This window comes from Podarcis tiliguerta (assembly GCF_965153285.1).
Source record: "Podarcis tiliguerta genome assembly, chromosome: 14".
NCBI lineage: Eukaryota > Metazoa > Chordata > Lepidosauria > Squamata > Lacertidae > Podarcis > Podarcis tiliguerta.
In genome coordinates this window covers 20,599,513-20,622,350 of record NC_139547.1, presented here as the reverse complement: position 1 = coordinate 20,622,350, position 22,838 = coordinate 20,599,513, and the positions used below count along the sequence as shown (strand labels likewise).

Sequence of the window (22,838 nt, the reverse complement as noted above, 5' to 3'; positions counted from 1 at the left end):
AGGCTGCAGCTTACAAACAGCTTTTTTAAAAACAAAGCATGTGAAGAGCTCTGGTTTACTAAGCCTGCAGGACTCCTCTGCTTGCCAATGTCTAGGGCCCTGTCAATCTCCATGTGTCTCCAATTTCACTAGAAGCAGTCAGAGCAGACTGGCCTCTGAGGGCTCTCTGGAACTGATCAGCAGGTCAGCTGAGAATGTCTGACAGGCAGGCAGCCTCGATCGCCCTCCCCTCCTTCTTTGCAGGCTTTGCCCAGAGGATCTGAGGTTCTCCTCTCTTTGCCTTTTCCTCCTGCTGCCATCACCACCCACCCTGCACGCCTCCGGCTGTGCACCCAACACCCGGACCTTTCGCAGAGCACTTTGCTTAATCCCTCAGATTCTTTATATAGGAATTAATCTCTCCGTCACAGTGGGAGACCACTACAGGGACAGGAGACCAGGGGGCGGGCTGTGTGTATGTGAAGGGAGAGTGTGAGTGCCTGTGTGTACATTTATCTCTTGTGTGGAGATCTAGAGTTGCATTGCTCTGGTTTTTTACTTTCTCCTGCTCTGGAGTTTAGCTGCTCTCTCTGAATCAGGCCGAGGACTGTTAGCAAAGCAACTGTTGGAATTGCATGCACCGCTAGTACTTAGAGAGTGAGCATAGAGCAGCATGGCTGAGCAAGAAGTTAGTGGCTTGCAAGTTCTTCTCTCTACGCTTCAGGTAAGAGGACTTCAAAGTAGCTGGAATGGGGAGACCCCTGTTGGTTCTGTCTTACTCTCTCCCCTCCCTCCTGCCTGCCTCCCTCCTGTCTCAAGGTCAGCCATAAGAATTGAATGGATGTACCTGCTTTGATATTTAACACCTCCCTGCTGTCCAAAATCAGATTGGGCGCATGGAATGAGACTGTGAGCACTGAACCAGGAAGTCTCACCCATGCCATGAACTTATCAGGTGGCCAGCTTAGGCAAGCGTCTGTTTCTCAGCCCTCTGTCTGCAACACAGAAAGAATAATACAGTATTGACCAACTTTGCAATGTACATAGAGTGCTTTTTGTACATTCAGATGCTGTGTAAATATTAGGCAATAGATTGTTTGCACTGAAATCTTTTCTTGCAGCAGTCCTAGCTGTTTTAAGTCTGCTGCATGTTTGGGATTTGTTTTGGGTTTCAGAACAGAAAAACAAATGATTTTTACCCTCGGTTTATGCATTCAGGTCTAGCATCCCTTTTTTGTTTTGTTTTTGTTTTAAAAAGCAAGTGCTAGAAATCAGGCTTGAGTTTGTAGCTGCGTAGAATGGATGCTATTGTTGCTATTTACTCCAGACACCTGAAGCCTAAGAATGATTTCTGTATATGTAAGAACCTTTCAACAGAATTTTCTTAAAAACAATCTCTCCTATGTTGGTGAAAGCCCAAAGAGAGATTGAACCTTCCAACCTGCAAACAGAAAGTGGATTTTTGCAGTTTGGGAATTAAGGATCGTGCTGATTATGCTAGCATCTTTGACATCTTGGATGTGACACCTTCCAGCAGCTGCTATGGAGGGAGAGGAGCATCCTAGTTTGCACTAATGGAGCTGTAGCATGTCTGTCATTAAGGCAGCAGCATGAAGGCAGTAGGGATGCGGGTGGCGCTGTGGGTTAAACCACAGAGCCTAGGACTTGCCGATCAGAAGGTCGGCGGTTCGAATCCCCGCAATGGGGTGAGCTCCCGTTGCTCGGTCCCTGCTCCTGCCAACCTAGCAGTTTGAAAGCACATCAAAGTGCAAGTAGATAAATAGGTACCGCTCCGGCGGGAAGGTAAACAGCGTTTCCATGCGCTGCTCTGGTTCGCCAGAAGTGGCTTAGTCATGCTGGCCACATGACCTGGAAGCTGTACGCCGGCTCCCTCGGCCAATAAAGCGAGATGAGCGCCGCAACCCCAGAGTCGGTCACGACTGGACCTAATGGACAGGGGTCCCTTTACCCTTTACCTTTATGAAGGCAGTAAATAGAAGGGTGGTGGAAATGGCAGGGTCCCTAGTGGGTCTCTCTCTCTCTCTCTCTCTCTCTCTCTCTCTCTCTCTCTCTCTCTAAGGTTGGGAATCTCAGGTCCCAGGGGACAAAGGCACACCCCAGGAATTTCTACCAGGCCCTCTGGACCCTTCCCAGGCCACAGCTCATCTCTGGGGCCACCACCGATCCCGCTCTGCACCTTTATGAGGTGCTTAGCTGGAATGTATCATTGGACTGGGATTATGCCTCTTGCTTGTCTGAATTTTGGACAGAAGTCTCTGAGTTTGGGAGCTAGCCTTCTGTACAAAGGGAGGAATCACATGAATTGCCCCACCAACTTTTGCTTGTGGCCCTACAAACCATTGGCATGTGGCCCCTAGAAGGCAGTCCATGAAGGAATGTGGGCATCAAGCTGAGAAAAATGGTTCCCCGCTCTTGGTAGATAGCTATATAATAATAATAATTTACATTCCTCTGTCCCTATTTAACAGGTCCCGAAATTTCCCTACTAAATCAAAGTTCAGATTTTGTCCGTTTTTTGTGGGTGGGTTTTTTTTGTGTGTGTGGAGGCAGGGAAGAGGTTATAAGGATTTTTTAAAATGTGTTGTTAATATCAGCCCACCTTTTTCTCCACAACTTAATGTGGCATACAATGGTTCTCATCCATACAATGGTTCTCATCCTGCCTCATTTAATTCCCACAACAATCCTGTGAGGTAAATTAGGCAGAGGAAGTGACTGGCTCAAGGTCACCCAATGAGGTTCATGGCTGAGTGGGGATGGGGAAACCCAGCCAGATGGGTAATAATAACATTATTATTATTATTATTATTATTATTATTATTATTATGAGAGAAAGAACAAATGGAGGAGTGAAATTGCCCCTGACGTGCTCCGGCGGCGCAGCAGCAGCAGCAGCAGCAGCAGCAGCAGGAAGGCCCCATTAGCTAAAGTGGTGCTTCAGGTTAAGAACAGTTTCAGGTTAAGTACGGACCTCCGGAACAAATTAAGTACTTAATCCGAGGTACCACTGTAGTTAAGGGACGCGGATGGCGCTGGGGGTTAAACCACAGAGCCTAGGACTTGCCAATCAGAAGGTCGGCGGTTCGAATCCCCGCTATGGAGTGAGCTCCTGTTGCTCAGTCCCTGCTCCTGCCCACCTAGCAGTTTGAAAGCACGCCAAAGTGCAAGTAGATAAATAGGTACCGCTCCGGTGGGAAGGTAAACGGTGTTTCCGTGTGTTGCTCTGGTTCTCCAGAAGCGGCTTAGTCATGCTGGCCACATGACCCGGAAGCTGTCTGCGGACAAACGCCGGCTCCCTTGGCCAATAAAGCGAGATGAGCGCCGCAACCCCAGAGTCGGTCACGACTGGGCCTAATGGTCAGGGGCCCCTTTACCTTTACCTTACCACTGTAGTTAGTTTTATACTAGGAGCAGGGAGGCCTTAGTTCGAATTCTCACTCAGCCTGTTGGATATTTGATAATTTTGTGCCAGTCATTCCTTTACAGGGATGTCCTATCTGACAGGGCTGTTTTTCATAGTGGAACAGGAGTGGGCAAACCTTGCCCACTGCCCTGAGCCAAACAGAAAAAGGTCAGAATGAAAATGTGATAAAGAAAATGAAAAACTACGATTGCTACTTCACTGGCTTTCCCCCATTAATTAAAACCCGCTACATAATTAGAAAGAAAATTGGAGTCGGGATGCAAAGCCATTTAATTTCTGGAACTTTTTCACGGAAAATTTCATTCCTTGGTGCAATTAAAAAAATGTCTCTATTCAAAGACAGGCAGAAGCAATTAAATGGTGGTGTGTTGTGCCATGTGTTGTGGAAGTGCATATGACAAGTAAAAAAAGACTTAGTGGCTTCAAAGTAGAACTACATAGACTACAGATGCCTTGGTGTGGCAGACGTTTGTCTTCAGATTGTTCCTTGTGTAAAATTCATGAGCTCCGTCGATTTGCAGAATTCGTTTCCCCCTGCAAAATGCAGATCAAATTGAAGACTCACACCTTGTATTCATGTAAGAGTGTGCAAAAAGGATTATTATTATTATTATTATTATTATTATTATTTCTAAAAATCTGTTCATCCCATGTTTCCTTCACTGAAATTCCATTCTTTTTCATGCTTTCTGTCTTGGCTAATTTTTCATGTTGGTACTCACGATCACATTGCTATTTTTAAATAATAATTTTGGGTCCTCCCCTGTGGAGGTAGTGTAGAGAACATCAGCAGCTGCTTTTGGATGGCATTCTGTACCCCCTTTCCAATTGCCCCCCCAAACATCCCAGTGCAGACCATTTGTGATGTTGGGTGGTGGCTAGGAGAAAAATATTCCATTCTCTCTCTCTCTCTCTGGGGGGGGGGGCAGCTACAATTCCCCCACAAAATGTCCGAGAGTAAGTCTGCACTAGGATGTTCATGGACCAAGGAAAATAAATGATGGTAATATCTTCTCGGCCACTACCTGACATAGGTATGTGACCCCCACCTTAGTCTGAATGGAAACAGGAGGAGTCCCATTCATGCCCATTCTGTCCTCTCTGTGTTTATTCCAGATAAGTGCAAATTGAACTGAATGGGCCTCATTCAGTCTAGTTTTTTTTCCATCTGTCCTGAAATGAGCCCTTACTTTCATGCATCCTCTGAAGTTCAGCATTCAGACCCACCACTCAGTTGATCGAATCAGCGAAATAAAGCAGTGCCACCTTAACCTAGAATATACTGCTTCTTGCTGTGTGGGCTTTTATTCTTTGCATGCTTGAGTGTCCTTCATCCCCAATACTCCTTGCATGTGGAAAACAAACAGTTCAAGGGAAATAGTTCAACTTAGTTTTTTTGTTTAAAAAAGTTTTGTTTCCCAGAGTTCAAAATCAGGGAGTATTCAAAAGTGTGTGACCCTAAACTAGTCATTTACACCCTTTTACTCAGAGGGGCCTTTCTGCTATGCTACATGAAAACGAATGCAGCAGCTAGTGCAAGAGCCCCTGTGTTTGCGGACACAGAACTTTGAATTCAGCCCACTAAGTTTTAAATAAAATACAAGAAACATTGAGGCTAGATTTTTGGGGTTTTTGGGGTTGTTGTTTTTTCAATAACTTGTAATTCCACAGCATGTCAAAAGGTAAAAAAATAAAACCCCAATGTGTTAAAACAGATATAACATCTGATGAGCCGCCAATATCTTTCCAAAGCCCAAGATGACAGGATGCCCTTGTTATTCATTGGCAGTGGATGCAGACACTATATGAGGCATCCTGGATTTAGTTCCAGCACTCAGAATGGCACACATGTTTGCTGAGGCCACAACCTCTGGGTTTTGGATTGTGCTCATTTAGAGCTGGCACTCTCTGGGACGGCTGGCAGGTACCTGCGTGACCTGCATCCCAGTGTGCTGGACAGCCAGCTTGACAGCAGGCTACAATTCAAAATGAAAGAGGTGAAAATCATGTGTTGATGGAGGATGTGTGGATTCCTCTCTGCACAAGACAGGAGCCTAGCAGGGAACACACACAAGAGCCTCCCTTAGACATCATGAATTGCCCTCCTCCTCTTTCCCAGCACTTGCTTTGCAGATGACAGACTGAGATATTGCTTTATGCTGAGGTCAAGGGGGAAATCCTCCGACTTGATACCCTATGCAATGATGTTTGGTGTTGACTGAGGCTGCAATCCTACACATACTTACCTGGGAGTAGGGATGGGCAAATGTCAATTCTGTCCCCCCTCCGTCTTTCCAATCTTAAATTCTGTTTGCTACATTTCTACAGCATTTTTGCAAAAAAAAAGTTTTAAAGGTCCTCATGAAAATTTGTGAGTATCCTAGTGTACGTTTCTCCTAAAATGCACATTTCTGAAAGCAGATATAATGTATTTTTGTTTTGTCATTTGCACAAATATATGCATCTTCACTCACTGACCCATATATACATTTTTATACACTCCCCCCCCCCCAGATCTGCATCAAATAATTTGGAGAAGTGTGAATTCTGAAGGATATCTGCTTTTCTGTTTCTGTATTGTTATGGGAACTGCAGGTTAGGTAGTCTTGCATTGAGATGTGAACCACATTTCTACCCTGTCTCTACCTGGGCATAAGCCCCACTGAGCACAGTGGGACCTATTTTTGAAAATGGCTATGAGTCATGATGGCAGGAAGAGCAGCAGCAGGCCTTTGAATGCCAGTCACTGGGGAGCAACAATGTGAGGGAATTTTTAACTTCACACCTTGTTTGCAGGTTTTCCAGAAGGAAAACAATTCTGGGAACTGAAGGGGAATTTTCTGGTGCAGCATGGAGTTTAGTGTCCATTGGGCTGTTGCCTCGAGGAGCTTAATTTATTTTATTTTTACTGTTTTGTTTTTTAAATCACACATGTTTATATGGCCCCATCTGGTCTATACATCTAAAGCAGTACCATATCACTTCAGAGAGTCAGGGGTACCCAAATTTTAATTTTATGCATTTTTAAAAATCACCATGGTATTTAACAATAATATCTTATGTCCTTTAGAGGAGAAATTGTGAATTGTAGAATTTTAAATATCTGTCACCATCCTTGCGTTCACTCAATTTTGTTTATAACACTCTTCCATTTTCTTCTAGTTGTGAGGGTGGGGGATGGGGAGGGGCCTCACAAGTGGAGTAGCCTAGGGCCTCTCTTCATCTAAATTTGGCCCTGCTGATACTGGTCACTGATTGCATTACCTGGCCAATGTGACCATTCTTTGTTGTTGTCGTTTAGTCGTTTAGTCGTGTCCAATTGGAGCACTTGCAGGCCAGTGTTTCCCAGTTGTTGGTGTTTATACTATATTTTTTTAGATTTGCCTTGAGAGAGTCTTTAAATCTATTTTGTTGACCACCAGCATTACGCTTTCCATTTTTAAGTTCAGAATAGAGTTGTTGTTGTTGTTGCTTAGCCATTTAGTCGTGTCCGACTCTTCGTGACCCCATGGACCAGAGCACACCAAGTACTGCTGTCTTCCACTGCCTCCCGCAGTTTGGTCAAACTCATGCTGGTAGCTTCGAGAACAATGTCCAACCATCTCGTCCTCTGTCGTCCCCTTGTCCTTGTGCCCTCCATCTTTCCCAACATCAGGGTCTTTTCCAGGGAGTCTTCTCTTCTCATGAGGTGGCCAAAGTATTGGAGCCTCAGCTTCAGGATCTGTCCTTCCAGTGAGCACTCAGGGCTGATTTCCTTCAGAATGGATCTGTTTGATCTTCTTGCAGTCCATGGGACTCTCAAGAGTCTCCTCCAGCACCATAATTCAAAAGCATCAATTCTTCGATGATCAACCTTCTTTATGGTCTAGCTCTCACTTCCATACATCACTACTGGGAAAACCATAGCTTCAACTATACGAACCATTCTTTAGAGATGGTAAATACCCTTGTTCTTGAATCCAGGTTGCAGACATACCCTATTCATATATTAAAATATTGGAAGGTACGGAGAGGAGGTGTTTATACATCAGTCGAACATGCAGTGTGGTGCTCCCTCCACCCTGATGGCCACTGAAAATGGTAGTCCTGGAAAAGCTTTACCACTTGATTCTGTTGTTCACCTGTGCTCCTTAAAAGAGCAGCAACATGAATCAGCTTCCCATGAATTCAGAGGGTGCCACTGCCGGAAAACCAAATGATAATTCAACACTGCTTCGTCACAAGCTAAACACAGTGACTTTAATCTTCAAGCTTCTCGTGTGGAATTTGGCAACCTAGAAGACTTCAAAGGGCTCCACATCAAAGTGGGGATTCTGAAAGGAGTCAAAGAGGCCTGGGCTCCCAGCTCAGTCACAGCTGAACAAATTGGTCTAGAGAGGCAAGGGCTCTCTCAACCCAGTAGATAGCACAGAGTGCTTGGTGGCAGTGGAATATACTGCATTGGACCAAATATAAGCCACCCCTAAAACAAGATCTCTTTGAAAGGGGGGAAAATACTGTAAATCTCTGGCACCACCCAGTGTTTTTTACAATCTAAAAAAAATACATGCTACCTCTTGCCTTGTCTCATAGTGAACAATTCACTGGGCAACCAGCATCACCTGTCGAGAAGGGCGTAAAATATCCGTTTACAAAAACTACTGAAGTTTACCGAAGTTCTGTGGGGTTCCCAAGGTCTTAGCTTAAGTCGCAGCTCTACCAATAGCAGCATGATGACAGGCTGCACTCAGGTTTTATACAAGCCAGATCTGGGAGGAAAGTGTGGCCCATATGAGGCCAATAAGGTATTTATGTTCTCTGTAACAAAGAACAAAGCTCAACCCAATAAGCAGCCAGACAATTAAGGTGGCCACTTAGGTATCACCAAGAAAGGGGAGACAGATTTGCATGCAAGTTGCATATTCTCTCAGGACTACCCAGGGATTAAGCCTGAGACCTTCTGCATGCAAAGCCCATGAGTTATGGTCCTTCCCCACCATCTCCCCTCTCTCCCTGCACATACATACATTTTCTCCTACAGGATGAAGGGTGGGATAGAAACCAAATAAGTAGTTTCCCACTTGGGTGCAAGCAAACTAATTTGAGCTTGGCCCTGCTCAAAGCCCCGTCTGAGGGCCAGGGTGCTTGCCAGGTTCCACGCCCCCAGGCTGCATTCTCATCATGTTCAGCTAGGAGACAAAAGAATTCTCCGCTTCCCTCATCGGAAGAGCTTGCCTCATGGAGAGGCTATGCGCACCTGTCCACAGTGAGGCTTTCTGGTGGGCTGCGGAATGGGCTAACGGGACCAAAAGCACCATCCTGCATGCCAGAGAAGGGTGTATTTGCTAGAGAAGGGAATGGGGAGTCTGTGTGCTTCCAGGCATAGTTGGGTCACGCAGTTGCTCTTGGAAAATTATGCTGTGTGAATTTTGATGCCAAATATTTTATTTATCTCTTACAATTTTTAACCCCACCCCCTTTTCAGGGGACACCGACCTCACTACCTAAATACTTGCCAGTAGCTGATGCATGTATTAGACATCTCATGGTATTTGATTTCCAAATATTGTCTGTATTTGGTAGCTGACATGCAGCAGTTTTTTAGCTTGGAAGTTGGCATGCAATGATACTTAGCGGGGCTGAAATAGATTCATAGGGTGGGTTTTCAAAAGACCTTTCTGACACTGTTGTAAAATAGCTCCCTTTCAGATACTTTTGGAACACACACGTTTGCTCATATATTTTAACCTCCCTTGTGCTCCCCTTCTATTGAGTTTGCTCTAAGATGACATCACACAGCCCAATAGGATTGTGACATCATCACACCTACTGTATGATCCCTGATTGAGTGGCAGTCCCCATGTGACTAATACAGGAAGCATGGCCTTTGCTCTCAGTTGCGGTGCTGGCCCAAGATCATTGTGTGACCTCAAGTGGAACACAAATGGTGCTTCCCACAAGAGCATAAGAACAGCTGCCTAAATCAGGACAATGGGCCCAGCTAGTCCTATCCAGTGGGCAGGATCTGAACACAAGATCCAAGACCCACTTCATGGTTTCCAGCAACTGACATTTGGAAGCACTGTTGCCTTCAGCTGTGGACGCAGGGCATAGCTAATATTGCTAGTAGCCTTATAGGCCAAGGACTCTTTCCTACTCTTTCAAAGCCATCTAAGTTGGTGGCCATCTCTGCCTCCCATGGGACCGAATTGCATAGTTTAACTATTTCCATTTCCTGCCTTCATCTACCCCATTTCCCTACCTGAAGCACGTCACTTCGCTTTGATGAATGCCAAGACTTTCAACTCCTACAGGTTTCCCCCCCCATCAGTAAGCATTGCCAGATCTGATTCACTATGTGGCACTGTTTCAAGATGCTGGGAGTGGGTGGGGGCCCCTTTTCAGGCCCTCGCCCCCAGCCCATTGGTCTGCTGGGATGGGGGCGGGGTGAAGGCCACCCTGTAGCCAAGGTGGGTGGCACCCTGGTCCTGGGAAACCTCATGCTGGGTCGCAAACCCCTCTCAGAAGGGGTGAGTGGTAATTGTTGAAAGGCCTTATGTGGTTAAATTGAAAAACAGCTTGCAGAGATCTGCTAGCTATATTGCTGCTGCACATGTTCAGTATCCTTCATTATCACAAAAATAGCCACTCCCTTATTGATAGTTTATTATCATTCAATATATCAGGCTGTCTTCCTTGTTTACTTTTGCATTGCTCATCATGGTTTGTACTAAATCACTAATGTGTGTTATTTTATAAAAAAAATTTATGCTTTAACATTAATATGTTTTTATTTTATCCTGATTGCTAATTTTACTAATTACAAATCTCAAACATCGAGTAGTGATTTCTATGTGCATTTATGCAAATTCTGTTTCCTGGTTTCCCTTTTATTATTTTGCTTTCTGCTGTTGTGGTCTAAGAACCTGTGCAATAAAAGTTATTCAATGTCCTTTACACATTGATTTGTAACTGTATGGAAGATATATTTTGCAGAAATCTCTGTAGGCCATTTTTTCAATTTCACTTGGCCGAAACATGTTGGGCTGTTCTGAAAATACCCCCCCCCCCCGGATCTTGAGAAATGTTTTCTTTGTTTTTGGATGCTGTCAGTGTTTTCGTTTGTTTGTTTTGTGTTGGATGTTTCATTTTAGATGCTGTCTGCGGTTTTTGTTTTGCAATTCTATGTAGCATTGTGCAGTGCTCCCCCCTAAAAAAAATGTTTAGGGGTACTCTCATTTTCCTATTCATATTTAAATACTGCTCCTCAATGAGGCCAAACTTAGATTCACAAAATGTTTAGGGGTATGTGTCCCCCCAGAAAAAACCCACTGGCATTGTGACATCATTCCATCCACCACACAATTGCTGATTGGCTGGGATTATCCCTGTAACTAATTGTAGAGAAAGAAAAAGAAAAATTAGTGGCCATGGAGTGAAAGGGCAGAGAAGCAGGAACATGCCAAACATGACTGGAAAAAAGTGCATATTTATATAATTTAAGTGACTGTTTGGAAATACTTCAGCCCTGCTAAAATGAATGAATTCAGAGTCAAAGCTGAAAAGAAGGAATATTTAATGCCACCTTAGACAGTCTTTGCAACTGGAAGCATCAGGTAGCCATGGCCTCTTGCAAAAGATAAAGTTGCAATTGTTCTGCTTTGCACTGATCTACCTAGAAGCATGAGTGGTGGCAGTAGGGAAATAGTGGGAAGAACAGATGCTTCTGCGTTGGCATCTGAGCTACCCACCTGTCTGCAGCACAGATGGGCAGAAGGACACCAGCAGGGAAGGGAAGTTTGGTACAGCTGACCTTCTCCTGCGATTAAAATGCTGAATGGCTGAAGTCATTGGAAGCTGAGCGAGCGGAGCTGCTTTTCTGTGTGCTTCATCCTTCCAGGAATAAATTGCTATTCTGGAAACAAATGGGCCAATTATGTATATGTGTACATGAACATCAGGACCAGTTTATACAATCAAAGGGTTGATTCCAGTAGAAAAGATTTTCCTGGGCATTCCAGATTGCAGGTTACACTCTGGAAAAAAGAGGTGCTGGAACTCACCATGTATGCCCCCTTTTTTCTCTTGGAATGGCAATGGCACCCACCTGAGAGGTGCAAGAGCTGAGTTATGTCGAGTTCCCCCTGAAAAAAAGCCCAGATCGCCTCTCCCCCAGACACCTGCATTCACACGTGCGCGCACAAGCTTTAACAGCGACATCAGTCTGGTGATGCTATAGACTGGCCCTACAGGAGACAGAGAAATAAATTAGATATTGTAGTTCACTCTGCATTCCACATGGGTAAGCAGCAGGAGAGTTAAGAGGGGAGAGGCAAAGTTCAAGTGAGTTAATAAGAGATGCATGCAGCCAGGCCCAATCTCGTACAGCACAAGCTCCGCTCGCCCTTCGCTCCTAATCTATTTCCTAAATGCGCTTCCACTTCACATCCGCCGCGGTGACTCTATGCCTGGGTAAAAAAGAAAGAAAGAAAGGATGTTTCAGAGGGGACGGCTGAAGTCAGATAGATCCCTCATCTTATCAGAATTGTGTCTGGAGCACCACTTTGCTGGGTAAGGCTCTCTAAGTTTACGCATAAGCAGGAAAAGGAGCGTAATGAGAAAAAGAGAGAGGTATCTTAAATTGCAGTGCCCTCTCTCTTGTTATCCCAAAAGAAAAATTCATGGCCCCATCATAAAAGCTCTCATCATATTTTCAGTCCCCCCCCCCCCAATTCCCTGTTGGTATTGAGATCTACAAAGGAGGCATTTCTGGCCCGTAGCACTTTAGAAAATGAGCAGAGAGGCAACAGCAGCATCCTCCAATTTGGTACCTTCCAGAAATTTTGGAATATAACTTCTTGCTGCTCAAGCAGCGGTGGGGAAGATCAGATTGAGGGGGGGGGAGCAGCCCTCCTGGCCTCCCTATGTGGCCCTTGGTCATACCCCTCACAAGCCCTGCTCCATGTCAGAATCTGCATTCAACCGAGCTGATAAAGCTCATCGTCCTCCGGAATTGCCCTCCAATGTGATTGACGACCTGAGCCACTGATAAGGCTCCAGGCATACCCCATTCAGCAGAGAATCAAAGCAGCACACGGAAGTGATGAGATTTATGGCTACATGGCTATGCTTTATTACTATCTACGCAGACAGCAAAGAAAAATACATCCTCTCTCTGTGAAAGCAGAGAACAACTGGAAAACAAAGGAACAGGAAACCAGTAACATCACATCCGTCTCCTGTCTTCCGTGAGACTTCCAACAGTCTGGAATGTCTCTGGAATGTAAACAGAGTCCTGTGACTCCAAAAGCACTGCACAGTGGTAAAACACAGAAACTAACAATCCATGCCCCACCCCCAAGTGCTTCTGACTGGCTAAACTGGCTTTTGAAGTTCTGGCAGCAGTGATGTCAGTCTTCCAAGCAGAGGTGCCAGCTTGTGAGGGTGATGGGTGGGGGGACGTCGTGTGCATGATGTCAGGACATTGGGGGATGGAACCAAATGCGGCGGCTGCGCAGCTTCAATGGCCGGCAGCTCCTCCTCCACCTCCTCCTGGAGCCGCCACTCTCAGGACGCAAGAGGATGTTTCCACCCTCCTTCACCTCTGCAGCAGCTGGAGGAGGAGAAGGAGCTGGCCACTGGAGCCATGCTTGGCTCTGCACTTGGCTCAGTGCTCAGCCTCCTCCAGCCCCTCAACATTGGGGGTGCCCATCCCCCTCCCAAAAGATACTGAGGGGGCCCAAAACAGTTTGGCTCCCAGGAGCGTGTGTGTCCCCCCTGCAAGCCCAAGGTCTAAAACTGAACTAACATTTGGTACTATTGCAACTTATGTGTAATTGACGTATGTGCCACTTTAACGATATTGTTTATTTATTTAGAGCATTTGTACCCCGCTGTTCAGCCAGAAAAGGCTTCCAGAGTGGCTTATATTAAATCAAAACAAGACACCTGCAAGTACCTGCAGGCTTACATTCCTATCAACCAGTCAGTAAAATGAACAACACACAAGGAAAAAGGGGGGGCAAGGAGGGAAGAGGAAAATAAAACTAAAAACTCAGACACCAGTTTCTAGATAGTTGTTCCTGTATAGACCAGCTGGCATAGTTCAGAGGCAGGAAGTGATGGAGCGAGGCATCTAGCAAAGGTGATACAATGAACACTCGGTTTCCAATCCCAGGTAAAATGGCTGCCTCCAGATGACAGCTGAGAGAAAAGAGGCCTGATGGACCTGGTCTGTTGCAGCAGAGCTGATGCGGTTGAAGGCCACGGGCTGAAGTCCTTCAGGTTAAATGCAAGCAAGGCTTAAAAGCTCTCTGCTTTGCTAGGAAAGCAAAGCCCTCTCTGCATGTCGGCTTCAGAATACCTGGGATGCCCCACAAGATCTTGCGGGAACTTGGACAGTTCCATGAGATCTCATGGGACCTGGTGTACGACCTGGTATGCAAAAAGAGCATTGCTTCCCAAGCAAGACAGAGCATATAAGAGCTCAATGAGCACCATGGTTTGGCATTCATTTTTTCAAAAACAGATGGTTTGTAATGGAAGTAAAGTGTGAGGGGCATCTTGTAGCCTTTTTGTAACCCCTTCTGACATCTCCCATTGCCAAGATTTCATCCCCCCCATATGACTTTATGAAAGCTTTTTCATAATACATTAAGACAAAAGAAACTAATCTAAATAAAAACAAAAACAGAGGGAGAATAGAGAAAAGAAAACCCAGAGTCGTCTCGCAAAGGTAGCCCTTAACCCTTGTCTCACACAGAAAATGGCGGACTCTCCCACCTCCCACCTAGGAGCTTTCCTTTCTCCTTCGAAGTCAGCCCAGATTTGATTCTCAAGTAGAACACAGTTTAAATGATTTGCATGCAGGGTTTAAGGGAGTCATAGCTTTAAAATTGTTGGCTCAAAGCCACCCTAATAAAGATTTTGCTTCGGACTGACCTGCACATAGATTATTGTCATTAAAAAGTCCCCCAAATCACATTTTAAAGAACCTGGTTAACAGCATATGAAGGAGTTTCTGCTGGGAGAAAAACAGCAGCCCTCAACAAATGAGAGTTCACATAAAGACACAAAAATGCATTAACTAAAAAGAAACGAATGATGAGAACAAATGTTAAAGTGAAGTATATTATAAGCCAGAGCCTATTATGAAATAAAAGGTTACCCCCGAGAGAAAATTGGGTTTCTTGTTTTTGAAAGAACATGAGAAACATTAATGGGAGGGAAAAAAGTTGAAAACACTGCTTGCAAAGTATCAGGTGTTTTGATTTTCTTTCAGATTTCTTTGATTCTCTCAATAGTCTAATTTGATGAGACTCCTTTTAAGGTTAGACAATAGTGTGTTTTATGACAAGTACTGCATAATAAAATAATTGTGTGATTAAAAATGCATTAGTAACGGAAGGGAGGGAAACAGCATAAAGCAATTCAAGGGGTGTCTGGGGAGCTTGCATAGAGGCACTGTTTTGTTTTTAAAAAATCATCTTTTAAAAACCTTCACACCCCAGAGTGAGAACAAAGGAGAAAAGCAATTAAGTTTACAAAAAGGGACTCACAAGATTTGATGCTACCGAGTCTAGTTTTTGCAGTTATCCGTCATGGACTAAAGAGTGTTGCAGCGAGATTACTTTCAGTTGCAAGTTCCTTCCTAATTCCAGTCCTGAAGGGTGGAATTGCCCCATGTCTGGGCACTAGGAATCTGCTTATGGTAGCCTATGGCTCCCATCTGGCTCCTAGAAACTTCCAATCAGGCCCTTGGCTACCCCAGGATATTTTGAACTTCAAAATGCTTTTCAGTTTCTAAAGAGAGATTGGAGCAAAGAGTCATTTAATCCGACACTTCCCTATCTTTTATTAAATTGCTAGATCTAATGCCACCTCAGCAAAAATTCAAATGAGGAGATGATATGAGATAGCTATGCACTGTATCAGTTATGGATTAGCAACCAAGGAGATGTAGCATATGATGTAGAAAATGCATAAATTATTTTTCACAAAATGCCACCAGGTGGCATGGCACTTTACTGAGTACAAGAGGCCAGGTTTCTGCCCCCCGAGGTGGTTACAATCTAAAAATTGACAGAGGTCCCTTCAAAGGAGCATCTTACCACTTTAAATAGTCATGACTTCCCCCAAAGAACATGGGAACTGTCGTTTGTTAAGGTTTCTGGGAGTTATTAGGAGGAGACCTCTCTTCTGCTCACACAGCTACAATTCTCAGAGAACCCTGTTGTGGGTTAGGAGAGCTGAATGCTCTCCTTTGGTTTCAGAAAGTATATGGGTAGATGAGTCTAAAAAGCCTGGGACCCAAATTTTCACAGCCCTCTAGCAGCTCATTTACCAGAAGTAATGTGTTTAGCATTAACTCTGGAAGTATAGACTCAATTCTGACCAAACTAAGCCTCCTGGTGTATATTTTGCTCTAGGAGGCCTAGTTTGGTCAGAATCGAGTATACACTTCCAGAGAATACTAAATACATTACTTCTAAATACATTACTTCTGTAAGTGAGCCACCATAGCTGCTAGGTAAAGGTAAAGGTACCCCTGCCCATACGGGCCAGTCTTGACAGACTCTAGGGTTGTGCGCCCATCTCACTCAAAGAGGCCGGGGGCCAGCGCTGTCTGGAGACACTTCTGGGTCACGTGGCCAGCGTGACATCGCTGCTCTGGCGAGCCAGAGCCGCACACGGAAACGCCGTTTACCTTCCCGCTAGTAAGCGGTCCCTATTTATCTACTTGCCCCCGAGAGTGCTTTCGAACTGCTAGGTTGGCAGGCGCTGGGACCGAACAGCGGGAGCACACCCCGCCGCGGGGATTCGAACCGCCGACCTTTCGATCGGCAAGCCCTAGGCGCTGAGGCTTTAACCCACAGCGCCACCCGCGTCCCATACCATAGCTGCTAGAAGACCATTAAAATTTGTGTCCTGGGCTTTTAAGACTTGTCTACCCATGTGCTATAGGGGACGCGGGTGGCGCTGTGGGTAAAAGCCTCAGTGCCTAGGGCTTGCCTCTTGAGTGAGATGGGCGCACAACCCTAGCGTCTGTCAAGACTGGCCCGTACGGGCAGGGGTACCTTTACCTTTACCTTTACCCATGTGCTATCTGGAACCAAAGAGGCACATTGGTTGTCAGATGTGCCCCCCCCCATTCTCCCACCCCACTACTGGGAAGATGGATTGACTGTTAAACCACTCTGGAAACTGTAGGTTTGTGAAGGGAATAGGGGTCTCCCAGTTACTCTCAGGACCCTTAACAAACAAAGCCTTGCCTGTTTAGAGCAGTATAATACTACTTTAAATGTATAGTGCAGAAAAGGCCAGAGGAGAAAAACAACAGAGGAAGAGACCTGAAATCAGGAGTAAACAGCAAAAGACTCCTATACAATAGTCTCAATAGCAGATGCTTTGGCTCAGTTTCAAGTTTATCTCCAGGAGGGGCATGGGGGCATTTTAAACATTACCAATGAAGCATGGGCATGGCAACCAGCCACACATGTAATGTGGCAATCCCCTCTTCTTTCTTTGCACACACCTGCAAACTTCTAATTTTGAGGAGCTGGAGGCATTTGTGATGGTTTGCGAAAGTTGTGCCCATGTTGGAAAAGAATGCAAAACCCACACCTTGGTCCTTATGTGTGGAGGTCAGAAACCTGTGTAAAAATTACAGCACAAGGGTATGGTGTCTACTCAACCTTGTATACATGCTGTGCATCCCTTTATGTGCACGAGGAGATGCAAACAGGGACTCTGTCCTGCGTCAACATTTGGTAATGCGCGAAGCCACTTTTCATATAGCAATTTTGAGGACCAGAGAATGAGAACTTGTCAACTGCATGTCCTGTTCTGGAAAAACCTCCATAGATGCACAATGTACAGTTTGAAGGATACACGATCCTCTTCAGCTGTGGGCACTTTTCTTGGAGGATTAAAGTTGTTACTTAATATGTCTGTATTGAGCCTCAAGAGCCCCCTTTCATCACCTTTAAATAGGCTCCATTGCATTTATTTGGCCTACTTTTGCTGAGGCCAAAATAGAAATGCTGGGTTGAGGGCCACTTTGGTTTGGCAAAAGGACAGAGGAGCCTACACTATTCTCCATTTGCACATGCCAAGCCATTTAGCAGGTTCTGCCTGATCCATGCAGAAAAGCCCAGACAATTAATAATAATGATATTAATGCAATTAATTTATTTAAAGGTAAAGGGACCCCTGAATGTTAGGTCCAGTTGCGGACAACAACTTCCGGGTCATTTGGCCAGCATGACTAAGCCACTTCTGGCAAACCAGAGCAGTGCACGGAAATGCCATTTACCTTCCCGCCGGAGTGGTACCTATTTATCTACTTGCACTTTGAACTGCTAGGTTGGGAGGAGCAGGGACCGAGCAGCGGGAACTCACCCCATCGCGGGGATTCGAACTGCCGACCTTCTGATCGGCAAGCCCTGGGCTCTGTGGTTTAGACCACAGTGCCACCCGCATCCCTTAATTAATTTATTAATCACCTCCTAAAGCACTGTCTCAAGGCAATTTGTACACAAGATGTTTAAAAACAGTTAAACACACAAAACAACAACTACATTTAAAACAGGATTAAACCCCTAAGAAGTAGACACTCGTGATAAAGAACCTCTCTCTTTCCCTGGGTCGAGCTTGACCTGGAAGTGGAGTTGCGGCTGGGTGTGAGAAAGCTGCCTTAGCGGGTGGCAGTGTTGCTGCGCACTCTCCTCTCTCTGCCCTTGGCTTAGGTTTGACCCATGGATGGAGCTGCAATTGGCAGTGTTGGGCCTTTGTGTGAGGAAGCTGTCTCTGTTTGCACCCCCTCAAGAAAAGCGCCATGCCCCCCCCCCAGCCCGCCCATGCTACGTCACTGATCCTGAACTAGCTGAAGTTTCTGAACCATCTTCATAGTAACAGGTCACATTAATCTGACCTAGAGGTTACCAGAGCACATAGATGGCAGAATTAAGCTGATGGAAGGCACTCTGCGCCACTAAGCTCCCTGAGCCTTAAGCAAAGCAATGGGTCCAGGAGTACTCCCAAACAGCATATCTGCTCCTTCAGAGGGACTGTAGCCCCTTCAAGGGCAGGCAGCCTCCCATCCATCCGGTCTAGGAAACAACCCACTAACAGTGCCTTACTCTTATCTGGATTGAGTTTCAGTTTATTGACTCTCATCCAGTCCATTACCGAGGCAAGACTATGGTCCAGCACTGACACACCTGCAGACGAAAAGGCAAAGTAGAGCTTTGTGTAGACAGATAACTCTGGGCCCATAGATGCATACTGTGCCATTGTTCCTCAGGCTGGACTCAAAGCTTTTGGCACCAAGGCTGTTGGAAATTGGAGTGGGGGCTTCTCTACCTCCTCCTCTTAGAGTTTCAGAGGTTCTTCACGGTATCAACCAAGAGAGCCCCAAGATGCTTAGCTTTGGATTCAAGGGGACCTGCCTGTTTCTCAAAGTGTTCAGTCTGTCTGATTTGTCCTCTGAGAGGTTCATAGCTGGTGCCAGGTCAGGGCTCAGTGGGTCAGTTGAATAAATTGACATTCTTTGACTGGAAAGGTCTTAGTTTGCACTGATTCTGCAAATTCTAGGATGCAGTGGGACTTTGAATGAAATGTGTATTCACTCTGAATACGATAAAAACCCATGGCATTGCAAACGTCAGAAAAAAAACTACAGCCCTCAAAGACCTGGAAACTAGAATTGGAAGGGGTAGTTTAAAAAGCTGGAGAAAGACCCAGCTAAACTTTGTTTTGAACACTGGATGCTTTGAGAAATGCATTAGAGGTGGGTCCAGGAGAATTGATGCTTGTGGAGTTTCCACAGCCATTCCCAAGCATCATGTTCCGATGAACCAAATCTCGCTTTAAAGCAGAGATGGATGTTGAGGAGCGGTGCAACTATGTACCTAGCCTCCTGGCAGTGGAGAGTTTCTCCCTCTGTGGGCACCTCAGTGGGAACACTAGATTGGAGCTTTCCCTGCATATGCCAAGGGCATGTTGCACAGTGCTTCTGTCTTTCTGGTGGAACTCCTTTCCACTGGGGGAAGACAACTTCCAACCTATCCTTTGGTGCTGGTTAGAATTGCTCTCTAATAGTGTTAGGGGAAAAAGAGGAGTTGATTTGTAGAACTATGGGAAAATATTTCTCACGTAACAAAGGACATTTCATGTTTGGCTCACATACAGCTATTTAATATGTGGCAAACCATTTTGTGGTGCTGATGTTTGCAATGATTTTGTTGCAATGTTAAAAAAATCAAAAGTCACTTGAGTGATTATAACCCATTATTAATATACAAAGAGAATACAAAACCCCCCTATTTTCTCCCACCCATCGCCCAGCTTCAGTCTTGGAAGAGCATTTTATTTTTTAATTGCTCATTTGATATGACCCTGAGGAAGATAAAGCGATTTTCTTCTCCTCCTTCACATCAAATAAAATATTTCTTGATAAATATCCCACTGAATAAAATAGGAGGATTTGGCTCTATTTCTCTTCTTGGTCTTCCCTTTACTCCAAGATGTGATCACACTTGGAAACATGTGGACTGATTTTGTGTGATTAATGCAGTCCGGATACATTTAATGCCTTGGGACTGACACAGGAGTGTTCCCCAGATATATACTGAAGGGAAAGGAGGGTCATGCCCATAATCCCCAACCTCAGCATTGACCTTCTCCCAGAAATACCTCTGACAACTGCTGCCCCTTCATTTGTCCTTCCATCCTGATGTGCTCTTCAGTCCTAACTTGTGACTTGCTTCTTGACCCTGCCCCATGATTTACTCTGTACGCTTTGGTTTCCATTTGGTTCTGACTACTGGATAATCCCACAGTTCCAAGCATTGGGCTCCTAGCTCAACTCCAGACTGCTGCCAATAGCCCAGCCCCAACAATTATGATGCCTTGTGTTAAAGATGGGTGAACTTTCAGTTTCTCCACATTTTTTAATTTCCCACTCTTGAGTTCATTTCTGCATCAGCTTGCATTTTTTTCTTCTTGAAATGTTCTCCTGGAAATTCATCACCATTATAGTGGACATTTCTCCTAAAACACGTTTTTGTACGCACTTTGTTTTAGTTTAATGCCTTTTTGTACATTATTTTAAGCATATCTGTATTTTTATGCAGACCTCTAATGTGTATACTTTTTCTGTACACATCTTTTTTTTTTTGGCTTGGAGAACTACATTGGAAAATTCAGGGAAGTGTGAATTTTGAAGGGTAGCCGTATTTTGGTTTGTGCATCATTTCCAGAACTGTGAATTAGGTAGGTTTGTATGGAAATGCAAATTGAACCACATTCCTACCACTGAGCCACAAATACCAACGGGTTGACTTCAACAAGGCACCAGTTTTTGAATTGCAGATTTCTCAGGATAGCTGTGCTTCAGTTTGTGTATTGTTTCAGGGTGTGTGAATTTAGGTAGGTTCACATTAAAGCGGGATCCAACCTGAATTCCCCCCCCCCTGCCATCCCTACTTTATTTAGTGGCAAGAGTTGGCTGTCCTTGGTGCTGAATACCCAGCCCTGCCTAAGATTTCCTTTTCTCTTCTGTGACTTTAAATCAGGCACAAACAGAGCTACCTTGACTTCTGCATGGCTTTGATCTGCTTCTCGCATTTGAATTTAGCACAAACACTCAATGGAGCCAGCAGTGTCAGAACAGCAACTCCGACAAAGGGAATTATGTAGAAAGAGGTGAAGGAAGGAGCAACTTCAAGTGCTGCCTGAAGCCTTGTAGCCATGTATTTTGGGATTTGCCAACCCCAGATATTCCACCCCTTGTCTGGAAGATGAAGTCATGCATTCCTTTCCTGAGCTAAATTTCTTATGTGTTTTGCTTCTTTCCTTCCCCATAAGTTGGGTTGGATCAGCAGCACACACTTTCTGGGTGTCTCAAGGTGACAGTACACAAGTTCTCAAAAACACTTTTGCAAAAGTATCAGGGTATGGAAGAATGGGAGGTTCTTAAACCTGTCCCATACACAACCACTTACACACCTATTGGATTTCCCCTAGCCACTCTCTACTACCGCGCAAATTCCTTCCATTTAGGTTTACTTTCAGTGTCATAGCCAGGATGTGGTGAGGGTCTTTGTAAGGGAGAATCAGTACATCCCCTTCTACTTAGTGATTCTCTCCCGGAAATGTCCCATTGCATTAATATTATGACATTCACACAGGGTTTCTGACCATATAACCTTGTAACATGTAGACCCACCCACAGAAATGCCATAAAACTAATACACACACACACACACAGAAGTTTTTATTTGCATCCCCTTATAGAAATATACTCCCTGGTGTCAGGGACCAGGAGTCAGATTCCTTTTTACTAAGTAATGGAGGCAAGGACTTGTGGGGAAGGCTGAGCAAGGCCAGCCCCAGAAGCTCTGCTATCAGATGAACACCCCCAGCCTGATGATGTGGCGCTGCCTTCTTCTGATTCAGAAGACTCTACTTTTGAAGATCCAGGAGATCCTGAAGCCCCCCTCCCTGAAATCCATCACAGTAGGAGATTACTGGAGAAGAGTGGGCCACTTTAAGTCAAGCAGCAACATGCAGCACAGGCGGTGCTAACAATCAGGTTGCATCTACTATATAAGGGCTCAGTTTCGGCTTGTTCCTTGCTAGTATGGTTCCAGAGCTTTGTCTACCCTAGAGCTTGCCTTGTTCCACTTGGGTTGGGCTGTGCCTTATGTTGCTGAACAGCAGAGCAGGGCACCTAATAAGATGTGTGGCTTTTGAGGAGCCTCAAGGGACAGGTAGAGAGGTCTGCATTTGAGCCTTGGACCTATGGTGCTCATCCCTGATCAAGTTGACCAGTCACTTTGCAAACCTGAGGGGGCGGGTACTGTATCATTTCCTTCACCAGGTGGATGGATTTCATGGTTAGATTTCAGCAATAAAGACTGTGTTGATTTATGCTCCTATTGCACTGAGTTGTTTATTTTAGCTGATTGGATTGCCTGTTGCCTAAGCCATTAACACAAGCGGTGATGACATAAGGTGGTTTTTTTTGGCGACTTGCTGAGCAGTTGATCTGGGATTCAAACATGTTACCCAGTGGAAACAAAAACAACACATTTTAAACCAGCCCCCTCCAGGATCTGAAGGGGAAAAATGTGTCTGAGTGCTTCATGTAGCATTAAGCATCAGCAATGGCAGGCAGCTTCATTTCAGAAGTATTTGTGTGTTACTCAAAGCTGCAATTTCTGCTTATTTATGAATGGACAAGTTGCCCACGATTACATGAAGAAGGTGCAGAACAGGCTGTCGAAAGGGATGTAGTCTGTTAAGAATGCTACCAGCAAGACAGAGAGGCCTAGATGACTACATTTGGCCCTCAGGCTTGAGGTTCCTCACCCCCTGCTGTGGTTGGGGAAGGGACATTGCTCAGTGGTAGAACATCTGCTTTGCATGACCT

General features: G+C 45.1%; 1 protein-coding gene across 2 annotated transcripts in view; it reads left to right on the top strand.

Moving 5' to 3' along the window:
* The first annotated feature begins 278 nt into the window (after positions 1 to 278).
* AGBL1 (AGBL carboxypeptidase 1) overlaps positions 279 to 22,838 on the top strand; it is a 388,355-nt gene continuing 365,795 nt past the window's right edge. The window contains exon 1 of one of the 2 annotated variants that reach the window (XM_083411906.1): positions 279 to 703. In XM_083411906.1, the coding sequence (XP_083268032.1) occupies positions 653 to 703 (51 nt within the window). In that variant the 5' untranslated portion in view covers positions 279 to 652. The remainder of the gene's footprint in view (positions 704 to 22,838) is intronic. The other variant, XM_083411907.1, reaches the window with a different exon arrangement.